Source organism: Lithobates pipiens, unplaced genomic scaffold (assembly GCF_037356315.1).
Source record: "Lithobates pipiens isolate NorthernLeopardFrog02 unplaced genomic scaffold, aLitPip1_a1.2 Scaffold_17, whole genome shotgun sequence".
Taxonomy (NCBI): Eukaryota; Metazoa; Chordata; class Amphibia; order Anura; family Ranidae; genus Lithobates; species Lithobates pipiens.
The window spans coordinates 15,511,264-15,534,474 of NW_027507755.1; the positions used below are offsets into that span (position 1 = coordinate 15,511,264).

A 23,211-nucleotide genomic window follows, 5' to 3' on the forward strand; every position below is an offset into this window, starting at 1 on the left:
AAAGGTAAACCATCCTCACCTGTGATCTGTTTGCTTGTAATTAGTGTGTGTGTATAAAAGGTCAATGAGTTTCTGGACTCCTGACAGACCCTTGCATCTTTCATCCAGTGCTGCACTGACGTTTCTGGATTCTGAGTCATTGAGAAAGCAAAAGAATTGTCAAAGGACCTGTGGGAAAAGGTATTTGAACTGTATAAAACAGGAAAGGGATATAAAAAGAAATCCAAGGAATTGAGAATGCTAATCAGCGGTGTTCAAACTCTAACCAAGAAGTGGAAAATTAGGGGTTCTGTTGAAACAAAATCACGGTCAGGTAGACCAACTATAATTTCAGCCACAACTGCCAGGAAAATTGTTTGGGATGCCGAACCCACAAATAACTTCAGGTGAAATACAGGACTCTCTGAAAACATGTGGTGTCGCTGTTTCAAGATGCACAATAAGGAGGCACTTGAAGAAAGATGGGCTGCATGGTCGAGTCGCCAGAAGAAAGCCATTACTACACAAATGCCACAGAGTATCCCGCTTACAATATGCCAAACCGCACAGAGACAAGCCTCAAACCTTCTGGCACAAAGTAATTTGGAGCGATGAAACCAAAATTTAGCTTTTTGGCCACAACCATAATCACTACATTTGGAGAGGAGTCAACAAGGCCTATGGTGAAAGGTCCACCATTCCTACTGTGAAACATGGAGGTGGATCACTGATGTTTTGGGGATGTGTGAGCTACAAAGGCACAGAAAATTTGGTCAAAATTGATGGCAAGATGAATGCAGTATGTTATCAAAGAATACCAGAGGAACATTTGCATTCATTAGCAAGGAATCTGCGCAAGGGACGTACTTGGACATTCCATCATGACAATGACCCAAAACACAAGGCCAAGTCGACCTGTCATTGGCTACAGCAGAATAAAGTGAAGGTTCTGGAGTGGCCTTCTCAGTCTCCTGACCTCAATATCATTGAGCCACTCTGGGGAGATTTGGGGAGATCCCAAACGTGCAGTTCTGGCAAAACAGCCCAATAATTTACAGGAACTGGAGGCTTTTTGAAGAAGAATGGGCAGCTTTACCATCTGAGAAGATAAAGAGCCTCATCCACAAATTCCACAAGCTGTCATTGATGTTACACGGTATTAAGAACTGGGGTATGTAAACTTTTGATCAGGGTCATTTGGGTAGTTTCTGTTGCCATTATGACTTAAAAAGAGTAAACACAGTTGATTGATAATAAATGGCTTTGACCAAACACTAACTATGAGTGAAAGAAAAGTTGTGTTATCATTCATATTCTCTGAAAAAATGTTGAGAAATCATAAATTCTGCCAGTGTATGTAAACTTATGAGCACCATTGCATTCCTTACAGGGACAAAGACAACAATAAAGACACGACAGAAGTATTTACTGTCCTAGGTCTATCCAAAAAGCCTTGGCTGGAGTTGGTGTTTAAGGGGCATATTTATCAAGCATTGAATGTGACTATCACCAGACATTCACTGTTGGTGAATTAATCACTGGGATTTAAAGAAATCCATTTATGGATAATTTATACATAATTACATTGGTCCAGCTTGGACTAGTGTACCTGTGTATATACCATACTTGACCGATGACCCTGGCAGCTGGAAGTCACTGAAGTAGACACCGCTCGCTCCATGTGCTGAGTGGCTGGCCTGATGCTTTCTGAACACAGGAGGTCTGAATGTGTGCCATATAGAGAATGCTTTGCATTTTTTGAATGAATGCAAAGCATTCTCTGATTGGATGAGGTGGTGAGTGTGACATCACTGCTCCATCTCATCAAATTACAGAAGGCTAGGTTCACATCTCTGCGTGTGCAGGATTTGCATCGATTCCCACACCCGCAACCACTCGCAGTGAAAACACACCACTCCATGGAATCATGTACAGCTGCCATTCAATGTGAATGGCACCCCCACACATGTAAAATCGTGGTACGTGTGCAGAAACTGCATGGTCAAAAATGACCATGCGATTTCCCTGCAGGAAGCATTTTTGAAAAGGTGCATGCACCTTTTCTTTGTGGAAAAGCAGAATTGAATGGGGTGCCGTGCCCACGCAAATGTGGCACGCAGGTCTGAACCTAGTGTAAAAGTTGATCAGTAGATTGCACAGATCAGGTAACTATAGCATGTTTGTTATTTTAAGAGGCCAAACAACAAAAAAAAAACACCTTTACCCTTGGTTCACACTGGGACGACTTTTATAGGTGACTTAGCCGCCTGGCAAGTCACGTCCTATTCTGTACAATGGAACCGTTCTAATCAGAGCGACACAAGTCGCTCCGACTTAGAAAAAGGTTCCTGTACGACTTTGGGGGCGACTTGAGGTGACTTGCATTGACTTCTACAGAGAAGTCGTTTTGCAAGTTGTCGCATCGGTCGTGTCCAGTTTGCCTGAGGCAGTCGCGCTGCAAGTCGTGCAGCCTCAGTGTGAACCAACACTAACAATCATTTTAATATTTTTGTAATACATTTATGAAAATATTTTAAATATGATGTGATTCTGACTCAGAATAGTACCTTCAAAAGTCCCACATTTCAGCCTCTTGTCCTTGTTTACATGGGCGGCTGTTTTTTTTAACAGCTCTGATCCTCGATTTACCTTCTTTAAGAGCTGGGTGGCAGACCACCCAGTGGTGATATGCTGCATCCTGGATGCCTGATTTTCTTTCTTGGGGATGTCCACTGTGCCTTAACCACGTGCAATAGGCACGGTTGCATCGTGATGCTAGTGCAGTCCCATTCCCTTGAAGGTTAAGCATTTGGTGGTGGCAATAGCTTCCAAAAGCAACATGGCATAAAAAGTTGCCGTAATGCAACCAGGGCAATTAACTAGGGGTGGTAAAAATATGAATCAACCATATATGATCACCATCCTCTGCCGCTCATGTGAACGAGGCCTTTGGGTATATTTAAAGCATTTGTAAACCCTCATATATACCCAGAGAAATGACTGGCCTCAGGTGATACACAGATGAAACAAATCTCCCTACATAAGTTGTTTATCTGCAGTCTTCTCTCCTCTTCATCTGTTCAAAGTCCAGAATTGATACTGCTGGTTTGAGCAGGGTAGAGAGCTGAAGCTACACTCTGCAGAGCTCAGTGAGAAAAGCTCTGGGAGTTGATTGGCAGGAAGGGACACACCTCCCTTCACACAGCACACAGGGACAGAGCTGAGGTTGTCAATAACAGGCTGTGTGCTGGAGCAACCTTCCCTGTCACCTTTTTTTCTCTTGGGCCCCATTCACACCTGAGCGTTTTGTAGCTTGAAGCCTGAAACTACAAAACGCTGGAGGGGGAAAAAAAATCAATTATTCTTTATGGACATGGTTCACATCTCCACTCTAAAACACCTGAAGCCAGAAGTCCCAAAACCCCTGAAGCTCAAACAAGTTCTGGAACTTTTTTTTTAGGCAGATTTGGGCGTTTTTTCTGCTTTTTACATTGGTGACCTTTTGACCTGTACAAAATCGCGGCAAAATCGCGCAACTTTCTGCCTGAAAACGCTACGCTCAGGTGTGAATGGGGCCTAAGTGTCAGAAAAACTTGTCAGAAGTGACTCAGATAGCAGAGGAATGAGGCAGCGGACACAAATGACAATTGGTGATCTGGATTTAGACAAGTACACAGTATAGAGGGATATACTTTGTTCATATTTCATGTCTGAGGTTTACAACCACTTTAAATAGTTTTGAAATGCAGAAAAACTTCTATTGGCCATCCGGTTGTAAGAAAACCATGAAAGGATGATTGAACTAATTGGCACTTTTTTTTTAAACACGCCCCTGTATATTGGCGATCGGCAGTGTGCCTCTGTATTAAGGAAAGAAGATGACTTCTCGTAGGCCAAGTTCAGGATTTTTTATTAACTCATCTTTTAGTTCACATCAGTAATGCTGAGCTCTGGCCCGGCACACTACCAAAGTCATTATTAGCTGTTGACTTCCCCACTGCGCTTACACTTTGTAAAGACAGAAGCATGCGCCCGACAGTGATACAATAGACAATGTTATCAAAGCATTACACAACGTGTAATCCCTTCGTTCACAAATTCTTACGGAAACCCACTGTGCCATTTCTTGCAGAAAATAATTGGTGAAAAATACCAGGCTTTGAACTCCCGTCTTATTACCGGACGCCCGCGCTGGAAACTTTTGTTTGATGAGATAGCCAAATCTAACAGACAGTAAGTACCGTCTGGAGGTATTGCCGAGTAATCAGGAGAGATGGGAATTGTCACGTGTTTTAGGCCTTCTTAATAGCTATTTGTTTGCAGCCTCGCAAAAAAGCTTTATCTAATAAACCAAAAGCCGAGGCTGGTAATGTCACATGTAATACCCTATGTAATGTTTTCCCAGCTTTCAGAAGAACACAGCCGTCACAAATCCTTTTTCAGTTTGTGAAGCCGAAGGGGCTCATTTTCCAGAATATAAAAAAAAAAGCTTACGTCTGGATTAAAATGTGAAATATTATGCTGAATGCGGTTGTATAAATAAGTGAAGCATAAAGCATTTCTTGCAGCGGAATCACTTGATCATTGCTTTGGTTAAAGGGGACTCCATTTTTCCTTATAGCCAGTCCAGCTGTTTTTATATATTTTTCAGACAGATGAAGCATAAAATTAACAAAGGCTAATATTTCACAGACAAAATTAAAAGTAAAAAAGCCTCATAGCGTAAAACAGTTAACCAATTTATTAAAATTCCTTTAAAATTTACACCAAGACTGAAAATTCAAGCATAAGAAGTTAAATCTGGAGGCGACATTACTCATTCAGCCAGTTGGGGGGCATTACAGGAACTCTCTGACCTGACGTGTTTCCAAAAAATGTCGTCTGCTGGGAATGGAGGATCCTCCAACGCATCGGGTCAGACAGTTCCTGTAACTTCACCCAACTGGCTGTACGAGGATTTGATAAAATAATTGTTTCTCTACATAAAGATGTCCTAGGCTATAAGAAGATTGCCAAGGCCCTATAACTGAGTTGCAGCACGGTGGCCAAGACCATACAGCGGTTTAACAGCACAGGTTCCACTCAGAACAGGCCTCACCATGGTCGACCAAAGAAGATGAGTGCACATGCTCAGCGTCATATCCAGAGGTTGTCTTTGGGAAATAGATGTATGAGTGCTGCCAGCATTGCTGCAGAGATTGAAGGGGTGGGGGGGTCAGCCTGTCAGTGCTCAGACCATACACCGCACACTGCATCAAATTGGTCTGCATTACTGTCATCCCAGAGGGAATCCTCTTCTAAAGATGATGCTCAAGAAAGCCTGCAAACAGTTTGCTGAAGACAAGCAGACTAAGGACATGGATCACTGGAACCATGTCCTGTGGTCTGATGAGACTAAGATAAACGTATTTGGTTCAGAGGGTGTCAAGCGTGTGTGGCGACAACCAGGTGAGGAGTACAAAGACAAGTGTGTCTTGCCTACAGTCAAGCATGGTGGTGGGAGTGTCATGGTCTGGGGCTGCATGAGTGCTGCTGACACTGGGGAGCTACAGATCATTGAGGGAACCATGAATGCCAACATGTACTGTGACATACTGAAGCAGAGCATGATCCCCTACCTTCGGAGACTGGGCCGCAGGGCAGTAATCCAACATAACGACCCCAAACACACCTCCAAGATGACCACTGCCTTGCTAAAGAAGCTGAGGGTAAAGGTAATTAACTGGCCAAGCATGTCTACAGACCTAAACCCTATTGAGCATCTGTGGGGCATCCTCAAACAGAAGGTGGATGAGCGCAAGGTCTCCAACATCCACCAGCTCTGTGATGTCGTCATGGAGGAGTGGAAGAGGACTCCAGTGGCAACCTGTGAAGCTCTGGTAAACTCCATGCCCAAGAGAGTTAAGGCAGTGCTGGAAAATAATGGTGGCCACACAAAATATTTACACTTTGGGCCCAATTTGGACATTTTCACTTAGGGGTGTTCTCACATTTGTTGCCAGCGGTTTAGACATTAATGGCTGTGTGTTGAATTATTTTGAGGGAACAGCAAATTTACACTGTTATACAAGCTGTACACTCACTTCTTTACATTGTAGCAAAGTGTCATTTCTTCAGTGTCGTCACATGAAAAAATTGAATAAAATATTTACAAAAATGTGAATCTTTTTACAAGATTTTTAAAATTTACTTTCACCTGGTGATCCTGCCAATAACACACTTCCTGTCCTAGGATGACAGCACTCACTCTTCTTTAGCAAGGCAACAGAAGTGAGATATGGTTATGGAACCCCTCCCCTCTCCTGTTGTCCTAAATAGAGATGGGCTCAGGCATGTTCAGGATCCTAGTCCCAACGCATCTGCTCGATCCCACCAGGAAGCGGACACTGCACAGTGGACAATTAGATTTTTGTTTATTTAGTGATAGGTAGGTACACTCAAGATGAAGGCTAGCTAAATGGAAGGGATAAGCAAAAGGAATGTGGGTGGGAAATAGAAAAAACAAGGAAACTATGCCGATATATTCACTTTTAATTTATCCTCAAACATGGGCTTTGTTGTTTCTAAACTGCTTCCACTGGCATGCCCAGTGGCTATATAAAAACTGGCAGACATCGGAGACGACACAACGCCGGTAGCCAGTGTCAAAGGAGGACTGAGTCGGTGGCTGAGAAGACAGCAATAAAGGAGAAGACAGCAGTGGAGGGAGAAAACCAGAGGAAGCAAACAGCAGGGAAAGCAGAAGTCAGCAACGGAGGGGGAAAACTGAAGGGAGAACACATTGGTGGTAGAACTGGAGAAAGCAGACACGTTGGACCTATGACGGGGGACATTCATCACTTTTAATAAAAGACTTGTCAAAAACCGTCTTTTTTTTTTTTTTTTACACTACACTGCTTTTTTGGGGGGTGAATGAGTAAGGGCACAATGTACCCTATACTCATTCACATGGGGGGGGGGGATCTGGGGGCCTCCTTGTTAAATGGGGCTTCCAGACTCTGATAAGCCCCCTGCCTACAGACCCCCACAATCACTGCCCAGGGTTGTCGGGAAGAGGCTCTTGTCCCCATAAACAAGCACCCCCCCCCCCCCCAATGTTGAGGGCATGTGGTCTGGTATGGTCTTGGCAGAGGGAGCCCATGCCGTTCTTCCCCCCCCCCCCCCCCCAAAGATTCATACCAGACTCAAAGGGCCTTGTATGGTCGGATCAAAGTCAGATCCCATTCATTGACATTGCATGGAAGTCGGACATGAAGTCATAGGGCAAAGTCGGATCGGACGTTGTCCGACTTCCATGTCAGAGCAATGTGATCCCGGCCTTAAGACACTGCCATAGAAACACATTAGATGCTACTTCAGGTATGATTTGTAAATCACATGCCATACCTAAAGTCGTACCAGTGTGACCAGAGGCTTATACAAGCTGAAGACCATGTGAAAGGCCTTAAGCTTTCAGTACAATTTTGTGAACCCAGTGAATCCTGGGGTTTTGTCAGTAACACGTGGTAGCGGCAAACCTGAACTTCATGCCTTTGTAAAAGTTCCCTTTTTCAATTTTAATGCATCCAGCTCAGATATATAGACAGCTATGTAGGTTTTATGATCTGCGTGTCTCCAGGACCTGGAGGTAACATTTTAAAGAATAATCCCTTTTTGTAAATCAGACTAGGCGAATGTGCATTAGCTCCCGGTGTCTTCCTGCCCGTACATTAACCATGCCAATATTCACAGAAAGCATAATTAGTTTACTGCATGTTGCTGTGGAGTTCCATGATGTTATCAAGGCATCTCAGCAGGCCGCCGGTGCCCCTTCCCAGAATATCCTCCCTTACTGATTGCAGGCTGTAGGAAATGCATTATATCCCCATGTATAGGCTTATATACCGCTGTGTAGTGATTTGTCAACTGCTGCTAAACCCCAAATGTATGCCACATCAGGCACATCCAAGCGTTATATACATTTATTTATATACTCTATAAGTGCTGGTATACGTGTATTACGGTATATGAGTAAAAATCATGTATACCTAATCTAAGTTATCTACTGATGTGGCATAATTATCACAATTACAGATCTTTGTATTTAAAATGATGTTAAAATGGTTTCTATTTTTATAGTAAATGTTTGCAATCACTTCCTAAGCTCCTGATAATAAAAGGTAAGTATAAAGTACTGCAGGGGACTGATATTCATGGTGTCACGGTGTCGCTTATTGTAGCTGAGCCCATTCCCATGTTTTTTTTTTTTTTTTTGCACTATGACGACTGGGCAGCTCAAACAGCTCACTGGTGATTATTTTATACCTTATACTGTACAGTCAGTGAATTAGTACTCTTCATGTTAGCGAGCTAAGAATGTATGGCTTCAAGGCTCCTGACAACAATAACAAGTTTGAGGGTGATACATCTTATATTTTAACTTGCATAACACAGGTAAAGCGTATAACATTGATTATCTCATTACAATGGCATCTGAAAAGGGGTGGGATATATTCGGCAACAAGTAAACATGTTGTCCCTGAAGTCGATGTGTTGAAAGCAGAAGAAAACGGGCAAGTGTAAGGATTTGATCGACTTTGACAAGGACCAAATTGCAATGGCAGGACAACTGGGTCAGAGCAACTCCAAACCTACTCAAAGTGGTCCAACGATGGAAACCAGTGACAGGGTTATGGGCGGCCAAGGCTGATTAATGCATATGGAAGGCTGGCCGATGTAGTCAAATCCAATAGAAAAGCTACTGTAGCGCAAATTGCCTGAAAAGGGTAATGATTTTGCTAGAAATGTGTCAGAACACACAGTGCATTGCAGTTTGTTGTGTATGGGGCTGACCCAGATCCACAGCTAAAAGTGCCCACAATGAGCACTTGAGCATCAGAATTGGACCACAAAGCAGTGGAAGGAGGTGGCCTGATCTGATGAATCATGATGTCTTTTACATCATGTGGATGGCCAGGCACCTGTATCGCTTACCAGGGGAAGAGATGGCACCAGGATGTGAACAAGGCAAACCACTGGAGGCAGTGATCTGCTACACACTGCTTGGTGCCAGATACCACAGCATGCCTTCAGAGGTCTGACCCATTGAAGCATCCAGGGCCAATTCCTAAAATCCAAATTACAAGCTAAAGTTTAGAAATGTCAATTTTTACATAAATACAGTACCTCACATTTTTGTAAATATTTTACTATATCTTTTCATGTGACAACACTAAAGAAATGACACTTTGCTACCATGTAAAGTAGTGAGTGTACAGCTTGTATAACAGTGTAAATTTGATGTCCTTTCAAAATAACTCAACACACAGCCATTAATGTCTAAACTGCTGGCAACAAAAGTGAGTACACCCCTAAGTGAAAATGTCCAAAATTGAGCCAAATTATCCAACCCTGCCCCCCCCCCCTCCATGTCATGTGACTCATTACAAGCTCTCAGATGTGAATGGGGAGCAAGTGTGTTAAATTTGGTGTTATGGCTCTCACTCTCTCATACTGGTCACTGGAAGTTCAACATGGCACCTTATGTCAAAGAACTCTCTGAGGATCTGAAAAAAAGAATGGTTGCTCTACATAAAGATGGCCTAGGCTATAAGAAGATTGCCAAGACCCTGAAACTGAGCTGCAGCACGGTGACCAAGACCATACAGTGGTTTAACAGGACAGGTTCCACTCAGAACAGGCCTCACCATGGTGGACCAAAGAAGTCGAGTGCACATGCTCAGCGTCATATCCAGAGGTTGCCTTTGGGAAATAGACGTATGAGTGCTGCCAGCATTGTTGCAAAGGTTGAAGGGGTGGGGGGGTCAGCTTTTCAGTGCTCAGACCATACATCACACACTGCATCAAATTGGTCTGCATGGCTGTCATCCCAGAAGGAAGCCTCATCTAAAGATGATGCACAAAAAAGCCTGCAAACAGTTTGCTGAAGACAAGCAGATTAAGGACATTGATTACTGGAACCATGTCCTATGTTCTGATGAGACCAAGGTAGAGGTATTTAGTTCAGATGGTGTCAATCGTGTGTGCCGGCAATCAGATGAGGAGTACAAAGACAAGTGTGTCTTGCCTACAGTCAAGCATGGTGTTGGGACTGTCATGGTCTGGGGTTGTATGAGTGCTGTCAGCACTGGGGAGCTACAGTTCATTGAGTGAACCAATGAATGCCAACATGTACTATGACATACTGAAGCAGAGGATGGTCCCCTCCCTTCGGAGACTGGGCTGCAGGGCAATATTCCAACATAAGGACCCCAAACACACCTCCAAAATGACCACTGCCTTGCTAAAGAACCTGAGGGTAAAGGTCATGGACTGGCCAAGCATGTCTTCAGACCTAAACCCCATTGAGCATCTGTGGGGCTTCCTCAAATGGAAGGTGGAGGAGTGCAAGGTCTCAAACATCCACCAGCTCTGTGATATCGTCATGGAGGAGTGGAAGAGGACATCAGTGGCAACCTGTGAAGCTCTGGTGAACTCCATTCCTATGAGGATTAAGGCAGTGCTGGAAAATAATGGTGGCCACACAAAATATTGACACTTTGGGCCCAGTTTGGACATTTTCACTTAGGGGTGTACTCACTTTTGTTGCCAGCGGTTTAGACATTAATGGCTGTGTGTTGAGTTATTTTGAGGGAACAGCTAATTTACACTGTTATACAAGCTGTACACTCACTACTTTACATTGTAGCAAAGTGTCATTTCTTCAGTGTTGTCACATGAAAAGATATAATAAAATATTTACAAAAATGTGAGGGGTGTACTCACTTTTGTGAATACTGTATGTTTGCCCAGTTTGGACCAATTTAAATATATATGTGCCATACCTGTGGGATCCTCATGAAAGCTAGAAATTGCTGTAGTAAGCACCGCTACTACACTGATCTTTGCTAGCTTCCGGGTCCCATGCCAAGTAGCTACCCTGCTGCATTGTGAGCACTGGGGGCTGTTCGCTCCACATGGTCAGTCAGATGGTTCCAGAGCCTGGAGTGACTCTGCCCCATCAACTGGTAGCTGGCCAATAGCCTGAAATCAGCTGACTATCGGGCACAGGATTACAAAAGTAATTGTACTTCTGTGACCCACAAGCAGTGTTAATTTTGATCAATGAAAATATTTTCATCATAGTTTTCATCAGCTGCATGTTTTCAGTAGAATTAAGTCAATTGATGAAAATCAATTCCAATTTTCATTTAGTTTACTAAAATCTCCAGTACATTATAGTCGACTAAAATCGAATGGGTTTAGTTAAATTGTAATGCATTATTTCAGCATTTCCCTAGAATTTCCAAGCTCATTATATACTCCTGGAGTAAAAATCGAATAACAATATTATTTATGGTTTGAATGGATCCTAAAAGAATTGAGCTCTGTCATTTTAAAGCCATTGTTTCAAATATTTAGGGACTCGTTAATGACTGGCATAGAACCACTGGATTGGTGTAGGGCCAATGTGGTGCCTATATTTAAAATGGGATCAAAGTCTTTACATAGTAACTATAGACCTGTTAGTTGGGAAAATACTGGAGAGTTTAATAAAAGACCACATAGACGAGTTCTTGCTGGAAAAAGTTTTTTAAGCAACAGAAAGCATGGGTTCATGAAAGACAGAAATTGTCAAACAAACATGATTTATTTTTATGAGGAGGTAAGTAAAGCCTTGGACAGAGGGGTGGCGGTGGACGTGGTATACTTGGATTTTGCAAGTGTTTGACACAGTTCCCCACACACGGCTCATGTGTAAGGTAAAATCTATAGGCCTGGAAAAATCAGTTTGTAATGATAGAAAACTGGCTAAAAGACAGAATTCAGAGTAGTGGTTAATGTCTCTTATGCCTCGTACACACGATCAAACAATCCCCCCTGTGTGTAGGCTCCGGCGGACTTTTTTTTACCCAAAAGTCCGGTGGACTAAAAGTATTTTTGCGCTCCAATCTGTCCGCCGGACTCGCATTTCGGCGGACAATCCGGCCGTGTGTGTGCTAGTCCGTACTTTTTAAATGAACGGACTTTTCCCACCCGGAGAAAAGTCCGCTCATTTTTAGCACGTCTCCAGGTAGCCGGGCCAGCGAAGGAGGCGTCGCTGGCCCTGACACCTGGTATGGACTTAAAGGGGAAACCCTACGCCAAAAAATCAGCGTGGGGGCCCCCCCCAAGGTCCATATCAGACCCTTGTCCGAGCACGCTACCCGGCTAGCCAGGAAAGGGGGTGGGGACGAGCGAGCGCCCCCCCCCCTGAGCCATACCAGACCGCGTGCCCTCAACATGGGGGGTGCCTTGGGGAAGGGGGGCCGCTCGGCCCCCACACCCCAAAGCACCTTGTCCCCATGTTGATGAGGACAAGGGCCTCTTCCCAACAACCCTGGCCGCTGGTTGTCGGGGTCTGCGGGCGGGGGGCTTATCAGAATCCGGGAGCCCCCTTTAAAGTCCGCCAGACTAAGTCCGCCGGGTAGTCTGCTACGTGTGTACGCAGGATTACTCTGAATGGTCTAAGGTTATCAGTGGTGTACCATAAGGTTCAGTGTTGGGCCCCCTACTTTCTATATTTATAAATGATATTGGGTCTGGGATTAAAGGTAGCATTTCAGTCTTTGCAGGTGACACCAAGCTATGCAGTGGATTACCGTCCTTACAAGATGTCCCCAACTTACAAGCCAACCTCAATGTACTGTTTAATTGGGAAACTATGTGGCAAAGTTTAATGTTGATAAATGTAAAGTTATGCACTTGGGGGCTAAAGCCCCATAAACACTATCAGATTTTCTGCTGTTTTTCTTCCTCGGATTTACCAAAACCATGTAGTGCAAGGGCCTGCCTGATTGCATACAAATTGAAACGCCTAAGGTTTGACCTCATATTATATGGTTTTGGTAAATCTGAAGACAAAAATCAGCAGAAAATCTGATAGTGTGTATGGGGCTTAAGAATATGCATGCATCATACATACTAGGGGGAGTAAAACTGGGGGAGTCAATGGCGGAGAAGGATCTGGGGGTTCTGGTAGATCATAATTAGGGATGAGCCGAACACCCCCCTGTTCGGTTCGCACCAGAACCTGCGAACAGACCTAAACTTCGTGTGAACTTTAGAACCCTATTAAAGTCTATGGGACTCGAACGTTCACAATCTAAAGTGCTCATTTTAAAGGGTAATATGCAAGTTACTGTCCTAAAAAGTGTTTGGGGACCCGGGTCCTGCCCCAGGGGACATGGATCAATGCAAAAGGAGCGGTGATTTTAATAATGATTAAAGTGAAACAATAAAAGTGTAATATTCCTTTCAATTTCGTAGCTGGGGGGTATCTATAGTATGCCTGTGAAGGGGCGCATGTTTCTGGTGCTTAGAACTGTCCCTGCACAAAGTGTCATTTGTGCAGGAAAAAAAGTCTTTTAAAATCACTTGCGGCTATATTGTCAGGTCCCGTAATACAGAGAACACTCAATGAGTGTTCTCTGTATTAGCCGACAATTCATTCATTCATTGATGAAAAAAAAAAGCGTGGGGGTTCCCCTAAATTCAATTACCAGGCCCTTCAAGTCTGACATGGATATTAAGGGGAACCCCGTGTCAAATAAAAAAAAATTGACGTGGGGGTCCCCCTGAAAATCCATATCAGACCCTTTATCCGAGCACGCAACCTGGCAGGCCGCAGGAAAAGAGGGGGGGGCGAGAGAGCGGCCCCCCCTCCCTCCTGAGCCGTACCAGGCCACATACCCTCAACATTGTGAGGATGCTTTGGGGGTCTGTGACCCCTCAAAGTACCTTGTCCCCATGTTGATGAGGACAAGGGCCTCATCCTCACAACCCTGGCCGGTGGTTGTGAGGGTCTGCGGGCGGGGGGCTTATCAGAATCTGGAAGCCCCCTTTAACAAGGGGACCCCCAGATCCCGCCCCCCCCTGTTTGAAATGGTAAGGGGGTACAAAAGTACCTGAGGAAACCCCTGGCTTCCCTCTCCAGCATCAGAGGGGCGGGGTCAGGAGATGGGTGGCCCCGCCCTCCTAATATAAGAAACATCAGCGCTGGGATCTCCGCAGTGTCTCCGCAATGGAGACAGAAGAAGGATGTATGGACAGCGCTGGACTGAGAGATCCCCCGTCGCTGGATATGATCATCCATCGCTGGACCCCGGAGATTCGTCGCTGGATAGCAAGAGTGGATTAGCACCGCTGGAATCTTTTTTTTTATTTTTTTTTATTTTTAATAAAGGAATTTTTCAAAAGTGTGTTTGTCTTATTTAACCATTTTTACACTTTCTTTGTGAAATGGTAGGGGTACTTTTGTACCCCCTTACCATTTCAAACAGGGGGGGGCGGGATCTGGGGGTCCCCTTGTTAAAGGGGGCTTCCAGATTCTGATAAGCCCCCCGCCCGCAGACCCTCACAACCACCGGCCAGGGTTGTGAGGATGAGGCCCTTGTCCTCATCAACATGGGGACAAGGTGCTTTGAGGGGTCACAGACCCCCAAAGCATCCTCCCAATGTTGAGGGTATGTGGCCTGGTACGGTTCAGGAGGGAGGGGGGGCCGCTCTCTTGTCCCCCCCTCTTTTCCTGCGGCCTGCCAGGTTGCGTGCTCGGATAAAGGGTCTGATATGGATTTTTAGGGGGACCCCCACGTCAATTTTTTTTTTTATTTGATGCGGGGTTCCCCTTAATATCCATATCAGACCTGAAGGGTCTGGTATGGATATTTAGGGGGACCCCCACGTCAATTTTTTTTTTTTAACTTGACACGGGGTTCCCCTTAATATCCATGTCAGACCTGAAGGGCCTGGTAATTGAATTTAGGGGAACCCCCACGCTTTTTATTTTTTTTTATTTTTTTTTATCAATGAATGAATGAAGTGTCGGCTAATACAGAGAACACTCATTGAGTGTTCTCTGTATTACGGGAGCCGACAATAGAGCCGCAAGTGATTTTAAAATACTTTTTTTCCTGCACAAATGACACTTTGTGCAGGGACAATTCTAAGCACGGGAAACATGCGCCCCTTCACAGGCAGACTATAGATACCCCCCAGCTACAAAATTTAAAGGAATATTACACTTCTATTGTTTCACTTTAATCATTATTAAAATCACTGCTCCTGAAAAAACGGCCGTTTTTAAAACTTTTTTTGCATTGATCCATGTCCCCTGGGGCAGGACCCGGGTCCCCAAACACTTTTTAGGACAGTAACCTGCATATTACCCTTTAAAATGAGCACTTTAGATTTCTGCCATAGACTTGTATAGGGTTTTTCCGGCTTTTCGAATTTGCTGCGAACAGCCCAAATTGTTCACTGTTCGCTGAACAGGCAAACAGGCAATGTTCAAGTCGAACATGAGTTTGACTCAAACTCGAAGCTCATCCCTAATCATAATCTTAGTAATAGCATGCAATGCCAAGCTCCAGTTTCCAAAACAAGCAAAATCATTTCTTGTATTAAGAGAGGTATAAATGCCAGAGAGAGAGATATAATTTTGCCCTTGTACAAATCATTAGTAAGACCTCATCTGGAATATGCACTTCAGTTTTGGGCAAAAGTTCTCAAAAAGGATATCGGGGAACTGGAGAGTGCAGAGAAGGGCAACCAAACTGATAAGAGACATGGAGGAGCTCAGCTATGGGGAAAGATTACAGGAACTGAATCTATTCTCTCTTGAGAAGAGGAGATTATGGGAGGATATGATCAACATGTACAAATATATAAGGGGTCCATATAGTGAACTTGATGTTGAGTTATTCATTCTAAGGTCACCAAGAAGACAAGGGAGCACTCTTTACATTTGGAGGAAAAGAGATCTCCATTCACACCTGAGAGTATCGCTTTACTGGCGTTTTTCAGGCGTTTTTTTTTTTTTGGCTTTTTACAGGCTTCTTTTAAAGCGTTTTAGAAGTGTATTGCAAGCATTTACAGCTTCAGCCATTTTTGTTTAGCCAATAGCAAGCACAAGGGGGGGGGGAGAGGGAGGGGAAATTAGGGGGGGGAGAGCTGCTATTTGAGCGTTTTACAAGCATTTTTCTGCTCAAGTCAGGCGTTTCTATTGAAGTCTATGGGGCCAAAATCTGCCAAAAAGAAGCTCAGGGGTTTTGCTTCAAGCACCAGAAAGCTCAGATGTGAACAGGGGCCATTGAAATGAATGGCATTTTGCTTGTTGAGCGTTTTGGGACTTCAGAGCTTAAACTGCATCTCCAATTGCCAATTCTTCTACTGGAGATTTTAGTCGACTAGAATACGACTAAAGCTAAAACAATTCAAATGACTAAAATACAACCAAAACTAAATTGGCATGACTTAAACTAAATGGAAATGTTACATCAAAATTAACAATGCCCATAAGATAAGTATGGCCAGGAAAGGTTTAACTATACTTATCTTTTAACAACTTATGACCTGGACCATTTTGTTGGCCATAGACCAGAGCACTTTTTGCGTTTCGGCACTGCGTCGCTTTAACTGACAATTGCGCGGCCATGTAACATGGCTCCCAAACAAAATTGACGTCTTTTTTTAAATAGAGCTTTCTTTTGGTGGTATTTGATCGCCTCTGCAGTTTTTATTCTTTGCGCTATAACAAAAAAAATAGAGACAATTTTGAAAAAAAACACATTTTTTTTTGCTTTTTGCTATAATAAATATCCCCCAAAAATATATAAAAACATTTTTTTTCCTCAGTTTAGGCTGATACGTATTCTTCTACATATTTTTGGTAGAAAAAAATCGCAATAAGCGTTTATGGATCGGTTTGCGCAAAAGTTATAGCGTCTACAAAATAGGGGATAGTTTTATGGCATTTCTATCATGACTGCGACATTATAGTGGACACGTTGGACAATTTTGGCACGATTTTGGGACCATTCACATTTATACAGCGATCAGGGCGATTAAAATTGCATTGATTACTGTGTAAAAGTGACTGGCAGTGAAGAAGTTACCACTAGATGGCGCTGTAGCTGTTAAGTGTGTTCTAGGGATGTGTTCTAACTGTAGGGGGGATGGGCTGACTGGGACACATCACTGATCATAGCTCCCGATCACAGGGAGCTATGATCAGTGACACTGTCACTAGGCAGAACAGGGAGATTTATTGTCTACATCAGCATGTCCCTGTTCTTCCTCTCCGTGTGATGGTCGTGGGTATCCCCACGGACATCAAGGACCCGCGATCCTACTCACGGAGCTCCCGGGCAGGCGCGCACGCAACGGCACAGCAGCAAATTCAAAGGGACGTAAAGGTACACCCATTTGCCTAGCCGTGCCATTTCACCGACGTACATCAGCGTGCGCTGGTCGGGAACCGGTTAGGAAACACTGAGCTGCATTTGTTTGTGTTTTTTTTTATATGTGGCTGGGGTTCAGCTTTATACTAAAGACCCTAGCTCTAGCCAAAGTCCAAACCCTAGGCCAAATCACAGAGTAAACAATTGCCCCAACACTAACCTAACAACTTATGTGAAGGTGGTAGTTGGCCAATCTTCTCCTTCACAAAATTGGTTGCTGATGATGACAAAGGCTGTACCAGGTAACAAACATGCGTGCATTGGATACAGATTAAAAGCTCTCAGGTTTTTCTGAAGAGAGGTAGTGATCGACACATACAACCATATCGGACTCATCATTTATTTTGTTCATTTCCAGGAAATCGGTGGGAGTGTTTTGCTGCGGGCCAAAGGGACTCTCCAAGGATCTTCACAAAATGTGCAATCGTCCTAACCGTTATGGAACGCGGTTTGAATACAACAAAGAGTCCTTCAGTTGAGATTAAATACACGGCAGGGAAGACCAAGTGCAATTAACACGAACCAAAGAACCTTAATCAATAGAGGGACGCAAATCACTACGATTGACTCTTATCCACGTCGCAGCTATTTAATTAATGAAGGGATTACTGCTTACAAAACAAGGTTAATTGTGGCTTGTTCTATGCACTGTATTTTTGTAACAAAATACTTGACATCCATTGAGAAAAAGACCCAATTTTACTGAAATATCTAATGAAAATGCGGTCAACCGAAAGGGCATTTTGTAGATTTCAATGGCACTTTTTATGTATGCTTTCTATTGATAGGAAAACGAGAAGGGAGATTTACTAATTACCTTTCTATGCAAACCTATTTAAATATTTACTTTTATTCTATGCAGTTACTTCAGTATTTTTGCAGTGGTGCTTATAATGTGACTAAATGGTCATTTGAAGTTTTGACCAACAGATTTTTATTTGGCGTTGACCTGCTCTGGTGGGCAGCATGATTCACACCCTCATTGTTGTATTCTACACAGATGGAGTATAGAGGAAATAATTGTATGAAAAGCCATTTTGTCAGACAACTAAGACTTGTAAGTGCTAAGGACACTAAATAAATTAATATCTATCGGTGAATTACAACTTGTTTTAATACATTTGGTATGAGATCTAAATTATTTCCTTATGATTGACTAAAATGATCCTGCACGCATCATTCAGATACCTTAGGTACCACTCTTATCTTGGATACAGTTAAACAGACTGGTTATGTTAAAGGGGTTGTGCCAATCTGAATGCACAATTTAGCTAGCTTGTGATCTTTAAAGCCTTAAAACTCCATGTTTACTATCCCTTTCAATAGTTCTTTTTGGCCCAAGCTGGCCCAAACAATCTCACTAGCAGGTGTGTTTGCTGAGAATGCTATATAAACTGTTGTTGAAGAAACACCATCAGAATAATCAAGCCATTCTCGGCCAAGGTTCCTTCAGAGGTTGCTAGAGGTTTCTTGAGCTGCAGCTAATTAAATTCCCATCAGATGGTGTCTGCGTGGTTATGGGTCCAATACCACTTGGCAGAAACAGTAGCATGACAGCAATGGTCTTTTTAGCAGTCTGTAAGCGTGGCTTTCTGACTACCACTCTAACAGGGGCATTCTTCCTACAGGACACCAGAGTGTGTCCCATTTACCACCAATGTAAGGTGCATTCTTCCCATGGATCACCACTGTAAGGGGGTCATTCTTCTCACTGACCACCAATGTAAGGGGCATTTTCCCACCAACCACCAGTGTAAGGGGCATTCTTCCCACTGAGCACTACTTCAACCACTTCAATATCAGACACTTTGACCCCCTTCATACCCAGGCAAATTTTCAGATTTCAACACTGTCACATTTTGAATAATTACTCAGACATGCAACTCTGTACCCAAATTAGATTTTTTTTTCTTTTGAGACAGATAAAGCTTTCTTTTGGAGGTATTGAATCACCTCTGGGGCTTTTATTTTTTGCTAGATAAACAAATAAAAATGACAATCTTGAAAAATCGATTTTTCTAGTTTCTGTTATAAAATTTATCAAATAAGTATTTTTTTTTGTAATGATGTGCACCAATGAGGTTGCACTGATGGCTACTGATGAAGAGGCACTGATAAGACTGCACTGATGAGGAGGCACTGATACACTTCACTAATGGCCACTGATGAGGAGGCACTGATAAGGCTGCATTGATGGGCACTGATAAGCTGCACTGATGGGGCTGCACTGATAATAAAGGCACTGATGATCAGGGCACTGTGCCTCAGTATAAAATACTGTACTCTCTGATCAGGGCACTGTGCCTCAGTATAAAATACTGTACTCTCTGTGCCCCTTACAGATTCAGTTCTCCTTCCCTCACAGGCAGTCTTTGTGTGAGAAAGAGATTTAGTCTGTTTACACTGTGACAGCAGTGATTGGACACAGATGATCACATGGTAAAGGGCCGATGTGATTGTCCCTTTACCTTGATCTGTGATCTGCTGTGTCCAAGGCGCACAATGGTCACAGAGCTCTACCGATGCGGGCACATGAGAGGATGTCCAGGTCATTGTTATGGTTGATATACACTTTCAATGCTCTTAACAAGCAAGGGAGTCTGGCTCACCTCTACACTGCCACTGGTGTTTGGTCACCAAAATGCCTTTTCTTCACTTGGCACTTCAGAAGTAGTGATCGGCCGAACACCCCCCAGTTCGGTTCACACCAGAACTCCCGAACAGAAAAAAAGTTCAGGCCCGAGCAACAAACTTTATTAAAGGTTATGGGGCATGAACATGAAAAATCAAAAGTCCCCATTTTTAAGGCTTATATGCAAGTTATTAAAAAGTGGTATGGGGGCCGTGCCCTGCGGGACATTTATCAATGCAAAAACGTTTTTTTTAAATATTGTTTTTAAAGGAGCAGTGATTTTAATGATGCTTAAAAATTGAAACAATAAAAATGAAAAATCCTTTAAATATAGTGCCTGGGGGGTACAGTGGCTCATCTGTACTGTGTATGGAACCTGCTGCAGCAAAACTGACATTTGTCATTGCCGACAATACAAAAAAAATGAAAAAGGGCATAATGCCAAAACATCCATACCAGACCCTTATCCAAACACGCAGCCTGGCAGGCCAGGAAAGGGGGTGAGTGCCCCCCTCCTGAACCATACCAGATTACATGCCCTCAACATGGGGGGGTACTTTGGGGCAGGGGGGCTCTCCCATGTTGATGGGGATAAGGGTCTCTTCACAACAACCCTGGGCAGTGGTTGTGGGGGTCTGTGGGCAGGGGGCTTATCGGAATCTGGAAGCCTCCTTTAACAAGGGGGCCCCCAGATCCCGCCCCCCCCCATGTGAATGAGTAGGTATACATTGTACCCCTACTCATTCACCAAAAAATTATTTATGTCAAAAGTAAATAAAGACACACTTCCTTTATTTAAAAAAAAATTAAAAACCAGTGCAGATCCATCATTAATCATGATGCCCGCTGCACCGCCAGACCCCGTAAAAAACAAAACAAAAATGCTCCACCCGTGGCCAAGGCTAATTGTCGAATGCCTGCTCCTCCATCTGACAATTCTTAAATAGGAAAGGAGCGGGGCCACCTGGTGGCATCACCTGGTGGCGCCACCCTCTTGTGACAACACCCACAGGAGCATGCTGGGTCGGTGATGTCACATGGGGCGGTGCAACTAAGTGGGGGTCTCTATCTATGGTGTTGAGTTTCATTAAAATGGCGTCAAACATACTTCCTGTCCACATGATATAAATAGAATTAAACAATAGCCAATCTGGTCCCCTGCAGAAGTCACATGATGTGACGTAATGCATAGGGCGTGGCTGGAGTATACCACGGACTGAAAGTGACGTGCGAGGTGGCGTGAACGCCAAATGTTTCTTTCTTTCTCTTTCATGTAAGCAGGTATTTTTAATCTTAATAAACTCCTTTTTAATGGTAATACGCTATTGGAGGTTTATTTACCTTACATGTGGAACGGAACATTGTATATGTGGGGTGGAATTTTCTGATATATAAAGGCACACTGATGACCCTGGATCCTGGAAGGAGAATTTGTTGTTTCTATTGGATCATGTTCCAAGGCATATGACTTATGCCTACGAGGTGAGAGTTCTGTGAGCACAGTGGTGTGGTGTCCGCAGTTTCACTTATTGGAAAAATCACCAAGTTATTTCCTTTGATGCTCTTTCTTCACTACTTTGAGCAATTGGACTACTTTTTCTATGGACTTCACTGCACATATTTAATTCATTGTGTCACTATTGTTTGGATGAACATCAAATGTAATTTATTTCACATTATTGCATTAATTCGTAATTTTTGTTGATTCACTTTATATATGGAAGTTTGTAGGATATGCGCAAGATCACTGTAAATTGTCATTTGATGTTCGGGACGGACTTGTGCTTGGCCTGAACCTCTCGTCCATCCCTATTCAGAAGTAACAGAGCGTATACAGCAAATCCAGGCTTGGAGGTACTTAATTGAACTGTAAAGAATGGTATGACGTGGAGCACCTTGCCAAGCTGTGCTTAGTAAATTGAATCATAAGGCAGTGTGTAGGCAGGGCCAGGAAAACTCTGGCATAATGTTTTATTCCCAGGTACCACTAACAGGCCTCTTGCCCTAGTTTCTGTGTTAGCACAAGTCCGTGCTCCCAGAGGGAGCAATTAAAGTGTAAAGTCACCCCCATATGTACATTACCATGCCCCAACACTTCGCCTCAGCTGAGCCAAGTAACAGATCAGAATAGGCCAATCACAAGAAAGACATGAGTCCAGTTGATTTTCAATGCTTTACTTCAAAACTGGTAAGGCAGGCACGTTCTCATAATTCGGGCAGTGGCAGGCTGTACCTTCCCCAGGGTGAGCATACGTGGCTCTGTTCCTATTACTACTTCAACCTCGGGTACTATGACCTCTCCAGGCACTCACTGGCCAAGGAGTATCCCTTGCTTCCAGGGCTACATACACTATATTGTCAAAAATATTGGGCCACCTGCATTCACACACACACACATAAACTTGTGTGTCTAAGGGAATGTTTGACCATTCTTCCGGAAGAGCATTTGTGAAGTCAGGCACTGATGTTGGACAAGAAGGCCTGGCTTGCAGTCTCCACTCTAATTTATCCTAAAGGTGTTCTATCGGGTTAAAATAGCAAAGAAAGGTTCATTTTCTACATTTGTGGCTTTTTAAATAACAGTTAGTGCCTGTGTATAAATAGTCAATGCATTTGTTAGTTCTCACATGGATGCACTAAGCGGGCTAGAAACTGAGCAATGGGGAGGTAGAAAAGAATAGTCAAAAGACCTGCGTAATAAGGTAATGAAACTTTACAAAGATGGAAAGGATATAACTATCATTGTTTAAATGTTACAAAGAATATAACATAATATGTAAAAAGGAAATCAAGGATGCAAAAAATCAAAACAAATGACAGATTGCAAAAGATAGTAAGACAAATCCCCAAAAATTCTTCAAATATATTAATAGTAGAAATGTCAGATCTGAGCATGTATGCCCTTTACAAAATAATCTGGAATGGGTGACTGGGGACAAAGAGAAGGCACATTTTTTTAAATACATTCTTCAGTTCTGTGTATACAAAAGAGCATGGGGGAGCTCATGTCCATAATGGGGGTGGTAGTGACACAGCCCCAAATGTTCCACAATGGCTCAAAAGTGATATTAACAGAATAAATGTGGATAAAGCAGCAGGACCAGATGGCATCCACCCACGGATCCTAAAAGAATTGAGCTCTGTCATTTCAAAGCCATTGTTTCTCATTTTTAGGGACTCATTAATGACTGGAATGGTACCACTGGATGGACATAGGCTCAATGTGGTGCCTATATTTAAAAAGGGATCAAAGCCTTTACCAAGTAACTATAGCCGTGTTAGTTTAACTTCCATAGTTTGTATGATACTGGAGAGTTTAATAAAAGATAATATAGATGAATT

General features: G+C 43.3%; 1 protein-coding gene across 3 annotated transcripts in view; it reads left to right on the forward strand.

Moving 5' to 3' along the window:
- NOX4 (NADPH oxidase 4) overlaps window positions 1-21,187 on the forward strand; it is a 429,580-nt gene extending 408,393 nt beyond the window's left edge. For all 3 annotated transcript variants that reach the window (XM_077485005.1, XM_077485007.1, XM_077485008.1), the window contains 2 exons: window positions 4,112-4,212; window positions 17,596-21,187. In XM_077485005.1, coding sequence (XP_077341131.1) covers window positions 4,112-4,212; window positions 17,596-17,716 — 222 coding nt within the window. In that variant the 3' untranslated portion in view covers window positions 17,717-21,187. The remainder of the gene's footprint in view (window positions 1-4,111; window positions 4,213-17,595) is intronic.
- The last annotated feature ends 2,024 nt before the right edge of the window (window positions 21,188-23,211 follow it).